Below are 11,392 nucleotides of genomic sequence, written 5' to 3'. Positions count from 1 at the left end.
CGAGGGGCGGGGCCAGGCTCGGAGACCGCTGTCCTGATTGGCTCCCGGTCTGGAACGAGCGCGGGCTCTCCTGGAATCCGGAAGAAGTCGCCTTCCCGCACGGAAGTTGGCGGAGTGAAGCCCGCGGAGGCTGAGGGAGGAAGATGGCGGGGAGGAAGAACGTGCTGTCTTCTCTGGCAGTGTACGCGGAAGATTCAGAGCCCGAGTCTGACGGCGAGGCTGGAGTGGAAACGGCGGGCAGCGCGGCTGGTGAGGCCCGAGGCGGGAGGTGGAAGGGGAATAGCAGGTGTTCGCGCGCAATGCTGCTCCCCTTGCAGGGCGGGAGGGCCAGCGATGGTCGCTGCGCGCCCAGTGTCGGGCCCCGGAGCCCCGGAGCCCTGAAGCGCGGTCAGGGTCCTGGGAGGACGCTCTGTGGTAAAAATGCATCGTCTCGTTCCGTCGACCCGAGTATTGCGCCGAAACTCACTGAGTCTCCGTGCCGGGCCTCCGGCTGGGCAGGGGGATGCAGGAGGGCCGGGGCTCCTGTACCGAAACGCTGCCCGTTCGCTCCGAGCACGTTCGATGGAAGAGAGCAATGAGTAAAATGCGCTGGCGGGCGACCAAGGGGGGGCCTTGCTGTATCCGTGGCTTCTAACTAGTAACGCGCCGCGGACGCATCTCAGAGCTTTCGGTGTCCGTGCCTGGTCCTCGCTGTGAGGGGCTGATTCTGTAAATCGGGGGCAGGGCCTGGGCGTGGGGGAGCCCTGCAAGGCTCCTCGGTGACGCCATTGCCTTGTGAGTTGTTGGAAGCCCCTCCGTGGTGTTGTTGCCTACTCAGTTTGAGAGTCGCGGTGTCGGGAACGTGGGGACAGATTTATTTGGGGGCGCAGAGAGGCAGGAAGGCCCCTAACATAGCTGGGTCTTCGTTTCCTCACACGGAAAAGGAGGGGAGGCCTGGACTAGGTGAGCGCCCCTCCGTTCTGCCAGCGGGGAGGTCCTCTGGCGGTTCCCCCGTAATGTGTGTGGTTTTGGTGGGGGTGGTCGGTTTTGTGTGGGATGCAGGAAAGGGTCGTTTCCCAGGCAGGCGTGATCGGGAACCCCCGGGGTACCTCGTGGTCAGGGTCCCGCTCCCAGGGGAGCGCGCACCGAAACGAGGATGACAGAGCGTCGTCCTGGCCCAGAAGGCGGGTTCCCCGATGGCTGGCATACGAGGTAGACGGCAGCGGAGGTGCTGGCACGGCGGGGCCTGGGGCCCAGGGCCGCGTCACGTGAGACTGAGGTGCCCTTTGTGTCCTAAGATGGCGTCCGAGCCGCTCCAGCGCGCGGGAGGCCTTCCCGCCCGCGCCTCCGTTCATGTGTTTTCCTCCTGCTGCTGTTCTAGAGGAGAAGGCCGGGCTGGTGTCCGAGGCCTACGGCGAGGACGACTTTTCTCGCGTCGGGGTCGACGAAGACGGGTACGAGGAGGAGGACGACGAGAACAGCAAGCAGTCGGTAAGCGGCCGCCCCTTCCACACCGAAGGCCGTCCCCGCTCCCCCACTGGGCGCGTCAGTGACGGAAACTGGGCTGGGCGTTGGCCGTTCTGTCTGAAAATCAGATTTGGTTTCACCGGACCACTCTGTGTTAACCTTCGAATTAAACTTTTGGGGAAAAGCTAGGGGGTTGTTTTATTTAACTCGGGTGTCAGTGAGTGTTTTATGGTGGCTCTACCTCTCTGGATCACGCGCATTCTCTGTAACAGTGCGTCCACTCTAATGGGCGGACCGCTGATACCTGCAGGCAGCGCTGCGCTGTCTTTAACCTCGGCTGGTGCTCACTCGCACCTTTAGTGTCCCTGAGAGGCTGGCGAGGAAAGCTGCTGTTGCGCGTGAGTGACTTAATCCCTCTGAGCTTCTCTCCTGACCTTGTCCTTCACGCTTGCACCACGGTGCCCTTGGCTCTCCATCGCAAATCTTGCCTGACGTTTCGTTTGTGCTGCCTAACGAAAGAGAACGTGTGCCTTAATCGGAAAGACCTTCGATACACTGTCACCAAGTATCATGAGCCAGAATATAAAAGTCTGGGGGAAAAAACAAACCCAAGGATTCGAGTTGGTGCTTAGCACAAAGACACACAAAGTTGAACCTGGATAGTTAGCAACAGCTTTAATCGAAACATCCAGTGTACTTTTAGTACTTGTCTGAAAGCTTTGTTACACGTTGATATTTAAATATTACCATTAAACTGCTTTCCAAATTAAAGAAAACGAACTTGGTCTTTTATGCTCTTTGGGAAAATGTTTTCATGCCCTTGGCCCCACCATTAATGCTAATAATTCAGAATTGACTGAAATTGGTTAGAAAGCCTTTGCAAGTCGTGTTCTTTCCCTGACTTTTTTTTTAAGTGCACACATTCTGGCTTAACATCCATAATTATTTTCTTCAGTAAATCTGCACAGTGTGTCTTGAAGTTATTCCACATTTGCTTTCCTTAGGATTTTCACCATATTTAAGCTTTACTTCATGTTTTTGGAAAATCCTCTCACCAAACCCCAATATAGACTTTCTAAAATGTGATTGCATTCAGCTGAGCCCCACCTCTGCTCTTTGGTCTGATTGGGCTCATTTTAAGGCGATTATGGAGATTGACTTAGAACCTTTGGCTCACCACGCCTTACCGGACACTTAAATCTCTAACCCGTCGGTGTAGCTCATTCACGTCTCAGATGTTTACATAAACGTCTGGAATGCTGTTTAATTTACAGTGTAGCTTGATCGGGAGAAAAAAAAAAACAGTTTCAAATGAAACTGAAGTTTCTCCTGGTGTAAACTTAAAGGTCCCCGTGCACTGGGGTGTTCTGGGTAGCGGGTCACATGTGACTCCAGCTCCCTAGTAGGGGAGCTGCTCTGACCTCCGGTAGCGCTCAGCAGAAGGGTGGCCTAGCCCCTGCGGGGCCATGCACGCTCCAGAGGACGCCTTGGTCCTGCGGTGCCTTGTGCCAGGCAGGCCATTTGGATAAGGAACAGGGCTGGATGGAGTGGTAATGGCAGCACGGCGAGAGCTTGGATGGGGCGTGGCGCACTCGTCTGGGGTCCAGGAGGGGCGCACCTCGCCTCGTATTCGGGCCTTTCCCAGGTCACTTGCCCTGGTCACTTGACGCCTCCCTTCCTTCTGTTCCTGTTGGGTGCGGGTCACGGCGCTCTGGCAGTGAACAGTGTCATTGTAGGTCTGTGTCAGGGGTATTTGCATCTAGGAAAAGCAGAGGAGGAAAAGATCAGTGTGTCTGGTTTTAAGCCGTTGCTGTTCTGCTGGGAACAGTGTGCTTGTTCTGTCCCGTGGGGCCTGGCCGTGTTCTTTTCTGAAGCACATCGTGGCCATTTTTCTGCATGTGGTTAATCTCAGGCATTTTCACTAGTGTAGACGGTGGTACTGCTGGAGTAACGCCTCGGAGCCACTGATGTTCTTTCCCCCCCACGACGGCCCCTTCCCCCTTCTCTCTCCAGGTCTGGGTCACGTGGTCGGGGCGGGAGTGACGCAGGCTGGGTGGGTTTGCTCCCGCCCAGAGTCATGCATGTGGGAACACCCGGCCAGCTCCTTCAAGCTTAATCCTCTAAATTCTTTGTCTTGTAGGAAGATGACGATTCAGAGACTGAAAAACCTGAGGCTGATGACCCAAAGGTATTTGGTGTTGGCTGTGGTGGGCGGCTGGGGGCTAACAGGGCGCTTTGACATCAGGGCTCAGTTCCTGTGTCCGGTCAAGGTCTGTCCCACAGACGCCGTGTGCAGCCACGTGTAAATGCTCCAGGACGAAGTCAGTTTCATGGAGAAGCCCGTGAGTCAGTCCTGAGCAGCCTGGCCCTTCAACTTTGCAGACAGTGCAGGGTCTCCAGACTAGAGAGGCTAGAGGCCTGGCTGCGTGCAGCAGCCTGCCTGTGCTCTGCATCTGGGTGGGCTTTGTGGGGTCACTGCTGCTGCAGGTGGGTTAGCTGTGGGGGTGTCCCTCTTGAAACACAGAGTCGGGAGGCATTAAGGGCTGCTCTGGGTTCCCTCCTGTTGTCTAGACGTGAGGAAGGGTCAGAGAGGGTGAGGCAGGAGGAGGCCTCCCCTGCGGTTGGGGATGCTGAGCCTAATCGTTGCTTTCCCAGGCGTGAGTCCTTCCACTCTTGGGGAAACTGTGCAGAATGGCCTTTTTCAGAATGGCACAGCCGTTTCTTACATTTTCCCACAGTAGCATCCGAGAGGAGTGAGCAGTGCTTCCTGTCACACCCCTGACCCCATGGGGATGAGGGGTAAGAGCCGCCCTGCGTGTGGTGGGCAGGCTCCTCGCGCTGGGCGTGAGTGCGGGTGTGCCCATCAGGGGAGCGTCGTCTAGGAGCAGACTTCCTTTTCTTTTCCCAAGAGAAAGGCTGATTCCATCCCTCTAGACCTGGGGAACAGGGACCAAGTGTTGTGATTGAAAACTGCCTTAAAACCAGCAGAGGCCTTCAAGGTGACTGGTGGAATTTAGGAAAGTGATACCCAGTCAGGATCTAAAGTAGCAGTTTATTTGAAAACACAGCATGAGCTGTTTCAGATTGGAACTCATTCTGTGATTGGATAGAACCGTGTACAAGCACTAAAATGTACCCGTGAAAGGCTGTGGGTGATGCCGAGAAGAAAACACTTTACCGAGACGTTTTAGCGGCACCCTGCACGAGAGACAGCGTGTCCTAGGAACAGCCGACGCAGGCTCACTCGTCCGGGCATCACTGGCTGGAGGGCAGGCCTGTGACCGGGGAGGGAGGCCACGGCTCTGCCAGGACTCGAAGCGGTGTTAGTGTCTGGCCTCTGCCTCAGGGTTTGGGGCTTAGGCCTTGCAGCCTGTGCGTAAAATAAGCCTCGGGAGCCATCGGTGTTGGGGCTTCATGGCGGAAGGAAGGGCAGGTTTGTGGGGCCAGCAGCTTTCGTGTGTGCAGTCGTCAGGTTTTGCCCGAAGCTGGAGCCTCGGGGGGGGGGGGGGGTCGGCTGAAGAGTAGGGTGTGTGCCCGTAACTGTCACCCCTTCAGGAATACAGTGATTCAAACAGCAAATCCCGTGGGAAGGACATGCCTTTACGAGAGAGGAAGCGTCCTGGGGGGTGCGGGGCAGAAATGGCGAGTTTGTTCTTGTGTCTTTTGTGCTCAGCACGCCTTTTCTTGGTCCATAAGATGGTTGGAAGCACGTCATTTATACTTGCTCCTCGACTGATGTCACTTGCTGTATTCCTTTTTAACTTTATTTTCCAATTACAGCTTACACTCGGTATTATCTGGTATTGGTTTCAGGTGTACAGCACAGGGGTTAGGCAGTCGTGTCCCTTACAGAGCACCCACCTGGCGTGCGTCACACACAGTTACTAACTATTATTGACTGTATTTCCTGTGCTGGACTTCACATCCCCGCCATTCAGTCATTTGAAGTTCAAGTCTGTGGAATGGAAAGTTTTCAGGGAACAACTCCTGTTCCTGTTGGGGAGCCCTCAAAGGAACTCGATATAGGTCTTTTGGAGGGTGAGCCTGGGGGGGTCACAGAGCTCACCAGCTCGTCTCCGATCTCTAGTAGCTAGAGGGACCCACTGGGGGACATAATGACAGTGAGTCCTCATGGCATCTCCAGGGGCTAAAGACGGTCCCCAGAATGAGTCTTCTGTGCCCCCCTTTCCTTAGTCAGGGCCCCGACTTCCTCTCCAGCCCGAGGTAGCCCCAGACTGTCCCCCATCTCAGCTGCTCGTGATCCTCCCTCTGTCCTGGAACTTTGCTGTCACATTTAGGTTTTTTTCCCGTTGATATTTAACTCTGTTTTTGTATTCTAAACCTTTAACGTTGAATATTCCCGCTGGGAGTATGCGAACTGCTAACAACAGGGTGTCCTTTTGTGAGCAAATGGAGTGCTGGCATACGTGTCCTTTCCACTGGGTGGCACTCCCTCCCGTTTTGGTTTTTCCTGTTAATTTTTTACTAGGGCAGTTCTCAGAACATTTTGGTTCCTTTACACAATTAAAACTTAGGATCCCAAAGAGCTTTTCTTCATTTTGGTTTTATCTGTTGACATTTACTTTCTTAGAAGTTAAAACTGAGAAAAATTTTAAATACCTATTTTAAAATAACAAATTTATTACATATTAACAACATTTTTATGCAAAATTACTCTTTCCAAAAACAGTACAGGCTGGCATTGTGTCACCGTTTTGCAAGTCTCCTTGATGTCTAGTGCTCATCTCAGGAAAAGGCTCGGCTCCGAACCGCCGCGCTCAGCCTGTTGCCGTGCGCTGTTTCGGTTGGAGTGTTTGAAGGAGCTCTTGTCTTCACAGACAGGCCGTTTGAAAGAGGAAATAGCTCTGCGGGGCCTTCTGGACATTCTCCTTCGATACTTCATCAAAGTTCAACACGGGCTAGCTCTCTGAGGTTAGGTGGTGGCCACACGGGCGGTCACAGCTTAGCGCGCACTGCGTGCTCGGCGGCACGGACCCCCGTCTCCTGCGCTCCCAGCGGCCCTCACCCACACCTGCTGCCCCGCCGTCGGGCCTCGTGAGCTGGAAAGTGTTGCCTCGCTGACTTACGCAGCTCTCCTCGGTGGCGACACCTCTGGGTCTCTTACAGCCCCTGAATCATATTTGTCAGTGACATTACCGATCTCCCCCGATGAACCATTACGTCTGGGAAGCTGTCTTGCTCGCAGCGGGGGGTGCACGTTTTCCCAGATGCTGATTTTTGAATATCATTGCCTATTAATACTCTCAGATTTCCTTGAAGTGACAGGCTTTGTCACTTCAAGAGAAAACACCTGCCCACCTCCCAAATCAGAAAAACCGCAATTCATTTGTTGGTCGGTTGTTCCCGGTGCTCCATGAAGAGAGCCGCTGGTTCAGCTCAGGACCGAAGCCGTCACATAGTGCTTTTCCTGGGGACGGTCGAGTGTGCGCACCTCCCATGTCATCGTACGAAGTGCTTTAAGAGGTGCTCAAGGGTCAAGGACACTCGGAAGTAAAATTGGCTTTTTTTTAAACAGAGAACAACATCCCGCTAGAATTTGGTGCGGCTCCCTTGACTTATTCTGAAGGGCCGACAGGTTGGCCCCCCATTCCTCACCTAAATGTGAATACAATGAAACAGGTAAATAATGTCTTAGTGTTATGGAGATAGCTTTGACCTTGCAGACCCCCAAGGGTCCACAGATCAACTTTGAGAACCACTGTTCTCCAAAAACAAGAGTCTGGTGCGTAAGATTGAGGAGCTGTGATAACTCCCCCTGCTCTGTGTGTGTCCGTTAGACTGTAGCTGTCAGCCTTGGGGGGCCTTGAGCTCCATGGGGGCAGGGAGCCCCCAGAGGAAGAGGAGACGGCCAGCTGGTGGGGAGAAGTTAAAGCCCTGGAGTTGGAGACCTGGGTTTGGATTCCAGCTGCCCTCGGGGAGTCCTTCACCTGGGAAGCAGGCCTCGTGGTAAAGTCGGCCTCGCTTGTTTGCGGGGCTTAACTAAGTGCACTGTGGGGAAATGCTCGGCTGAGAGCACCTGGCACATCTGTTCGGTGGGGTTGGGTGCAGCGACCAGCGCTCCTCTGCGCCCACCCCGGGCAGGCGGCGTTGAGCCGGTTCTGGAATAGTGAAGTCCGCGTTTAAACTGGGGTGCACTCAGCGGAGAGGGATCTGACAGGCCAGGGACCGGAAGCCGCGTCACGTGAGGACAGTTCAGGGGCTGGGGGGGAGAAGGCTGGGGAAGAGCCCGGAGCTGGGGCTGCCGTTCAAGGTCTGGGCAGGGGAGGGAGGCACCGTCACGCGGAGCAGCACGAAGCCTTACCTGGCGGGAGCACGCCTTCATCCTCGTCTAACGATGAGCTTCCTGTTCCCTCCGGCCAAACGGGCTGCGCTGCTGTGGGAGGCAGGGGGCTCCCTGTTCCTGGGCCTCTTTCACACCGGTTTTAAGATGCCATTTGTCAGGCAAGTCCTAAAAGGCAGTTGGGAGTTGTGGGTGGGCGAATCCTCCATGGAAAGACCCGGCACCGTGGACAAGCCACGCTGAGCTTCCTCTCGCCTCATTACCTGGTGACTTCAGAAAGCCCACCAGCGCAGAGTACGAAGGCTGGGAACGGCCCTCATTTCATCTCTGATGTTGGGGTTACCAGTGAGTGTGAAGTTCCTTATTTGAGGGTTTCAGTGAGACAGTGGTGACTGCAGGCCCACCTCTGGGGAGCCTTTGGTCCTGATCCACTGGCCTGGGGTGATAGGGATGAGGGGGTGGCTCTGGGGTTGCTGAGTTTGCCCTGAACTGGAGAAAAGGAGGCTGGAGGGGGCGGCTGGGGGGTCCCCGGGGACCAGGAGGCTTCAGCGCTCCAGCCATCAGATCGCTTTCTCTCACTTCAATTTTCTGGTCTTCGCTGCTTTGGTAGGCAGCTGGCTCAGATATTCTGCTTACTCAACAGAAGGTGGCACTGCTGTCCCAGGGAAAGTCAGACGAGACTGGGCGGCCCCGGTCCCGCGCCTCACCTGAGGGCCAGGGTGCCTGTGGCTTAAGTGTTTCCTCCATCTGCCTGCCCTTGGCACTCCAGCTTCCCTGTCGCCGCTCCCCTTTGTCCACGGGTCCCCTTGGTCGCCCTGGAACGTTTTCCCTTGTTTATTTTCCCCCAGTTGCATAGTTCCAGTGGATGGAGGTATTTCCACTCACTCACTGTCCCTGACACACCCTTCCTTTGGAAACAAACAGGGGCATTGATGGCCTGGCCCGAGGACGCTGAGCGGCCTGTCGCCAGCTACTTGGGAGGCCGGCCTCCGCGAGGTGCCGTGTGCAGGCTGTGACCCACGGAAAGAACCCTCCCGACCCAAGGAGCAAACATCTGTCAAAACAAAACCTTGTCTTTGGGTCAAGGAGGTGGCCTTGGGTGGGGAAAAAATTGTTTCGGCATTTTAAATTTATTTTTTGTTTTTAAAATTCTCACCTAAGGGTACATTTTTATTGATTTTTAGAAGGAGAGGAAAGGAAAGAGAAAGAAACTCGATGTGAGAGAGAAACACCAAGCGGCTGCCTCCTGCACACACCCTGACCAGGGATTGAACCTACAACCTAGATACACGTCCTGACTGGGGATCAAACCTGACTGGGATGGTGCTCCAACCAAGTGAACCACCCGGCCAGGGCAGTTTCGGTGTTTTTTAAAAGGCGTGTTTAACCTGAGTTAAAAGAAAACATTTTTAAAATTCTTTGGGCCCAAAGTCACCCAGATATGTGGAGTTTAGAGCTTGGAGCCAGGCCCGTGGATCTGGAGTCGGGAGGCCTGGTGGGGCACTGGCGCGGCCTCCCTGCCGCTGAGGACCACAGGCCCACGACTTAAACCGCACTTAGCTGTCTGTGAGGTCAGGGCTGCGGCTCCCCCTTTGCCAGGTGATCGTGACAGGAACGCGGAGATGGACGTGAGCGTGATGTTGACAGTCTGATCTCAGTATCTACTGCCAGTTTGAGACTGCAGGCCACGCGTCGTTTTTATCGGGTTTGAGAAACTGTCAGAAAATGCAGTTGTTAGTGTTGTTTAGCCTTTTCAGCCCACGTGAAGCTGATCATATGTCCTCATCCTGGGGGTCAGACGTTGCCACACTTCTCGGTTCCCAGCACCCTCGGGGATTTTCCACAGAACTCCTAGGCCAAAAGAAATCTCAAACAGTTCTCTAAGTATTTGGCTCTAACAGTCAGCATTACTGTTCTTGCGGCTTAGCTGCTTGAAAAAGTAACACGTGTGCAGCGTCTGAGAGTAATGCTGTGTTTCCCCCGAGATGTTTAAACGTCCCCACTGCGCCTCTGTGAGTTTGCTGCGGCATCCTGGGGCGCATCGGTGGGCAGTTGGCTTTAGCGCTCCATGGTGGAGGAGCCTGGTCAAGTCCTCCCTTACCCTGCCCGGGGCCTGGCCCGCCGAGTGGACGAGTCCCTGCCGTCAGTGGATTTCCTCTCAGAAGGCCCCGTGGCTCCGTTGCCGTGGTCTGAGTCTAAGTGAAGGATTTGTATGGGGCAGAGCTGACTCAGTAATTCCCTCACTTCCTGCTCTCTCCAGCGCCTTTCTCCTGACCCAGCATTATTGTTGATCTTACAAAGAGTATCAGAACCAAAGATCTGGACCCTGAAAATTGCCCAAGGAGCTTGTTTCCTAGGAATTGGCTGTGGACTCCTGATTTGAGGAGGAACTTTCGGGAGCCTGCCAGCAGGAAAGAGGCTCCAGACAGGTGGCCTCCTCTGCAGGGTGGCTGCCGAGCAGGACGTGTGCCGGCTGGGGCTCCGGCCACCCTGAAGGGTGCCTGGGAGTCCCTCTCCAGCCTTTGAAAGTGGCCCCTGTGTGCCTGTGCTGCGTGGGCTGTTGGAGGACTCTCCCTCGGGAGCGCTTTCCTGGGTTACTCCACAGGAAGGGGCAGCAGAGGTTACATTAGAGCCTGAAATTGGACTTGTCCTTAGGGGCCCTCCACATGGAAAGGGTCACATGGCACTTTTTCTCATGGTTGTCCTGTCGGGGTGCGGTTTGTTTTTATATTATGTATATTTTATTGTCAAATGATTATTACAACAAGATTGAATATTTTGCCAAGGAAGAAAAAAATCACCCGATTCCGCAATCCTGATAGTGCAGCCATTTTCTCCTTCCATCCTTTTGTGTTTGCCTAAACAGCTGCCTGTGTATTTCATACCCAGTCTTGTTTCTGTTTGTGTTATAAAGCTCTTCAGTGTTGCTACAGTTGGGTAATTGTAACACCTGGCAGGGATGAACGAGGACCCAATCAAAACTAGACACCTAAGTATGTGAGTTACAGCTCAACAAAAACTGCCAAGAGAGAAGTACCTTAATTTTCTAAAGGCTTCCAAAGAGAGAATGATAAAGAGAAGATTGTGATCCCCCAATTTTGTTCAGTCCTGATGCAGTCATTAGCGACTCGCCTTTTCACCTCAGGTCCTTCCCGCGTGTTTTCATCCAGCTAGGATGCACCCCAGAGCCGGTCCTCCGCAGAACCACGGCTGATGGGGCTGTGTGGTGGTTCTAGAGCAGGATGCTGTGCAGGCGGGGTCTGTCCACCGAGGGTCTCCGACGGACAGGGAACGTGCTGTGCTCTGTACGCTGCCAGAAGGAGGAGCTCATTCTTTCAAGCCTGAGTTCATTGGAAGTCCATGTGATTGTTCTCCCAGTGAGGTGGAGCGGGGCTCAGGTGGGCTCAGGACTGGGTAGCATCTTTTCTGTCAGCCCCCAGGAAGTCTCTGAGCTAAGGACGGGGGTGGCAGCACCCACTGTTCACGCGACTAAGTGTTCAGGACCAGCCCTTCCGTTCACGTCAATTCAGACGTGACTCACTGAGGCCTCCTGAGCTGTTTTCCCTGATTGTGACAGTTAAAAGGTAATGAACTTGGCCGTCTTGCCTGTAAGTCAAGGGTCTGACACCTGCTTTGCTATGGAGT

At 54.4% G+C, this 11,392-nt stretch overlaps 1 protein-coding gene across 1 annotated transcript in view; it reads left to right on the top strand.

The window, feature by feature from the left end:
- Positions 1-110: 110 nt before the first annotated feature.
- SAP30BP (SAP30 binding protein) overlaps positions 111-11,392 on the top strand; it is a 30,972-nt gene continuing 19,690 nt past the window's right edge. Inside the window, exons 1-3 of the mRNA XM_090290549.1 lie at positions 111-249; positions 1,361-1,470; positions 3,587-3,634. Coding sequence (XP_090146675.1) covers positions 144-249; positions 1,361-1,470; positions 3,587-3,634 — 264 coding nt within the window. The 5' untranslated portion in view covers positions 111-143. The remainder of the gene's footprint in view (positions 250-1,360; positions 1,471-3,586; positions 3,635-11,392) is intronic.

The sequence above is a fragment of the Furipterus horrens genome, unplaced genomic scaffold, assembly GCF_987537825.1.
Source record: "Furipterus horrens unplaced genomic scaffold, mFurHor1.1.pri manual_scaffold_11, whole genome shotgun sequence".
In the NCBI taxonomy this organism is placed as follows: Eukaryota; Metazoa; Chordata; class Mammalia; order Chiroptera; family Furipteridae; genus Furipterus; species Furipterus horrens.
Note: the sequence above shows the minus strand (reverse complement) of the source record. Positions and strands in the feature narration are given on the sequence as shown.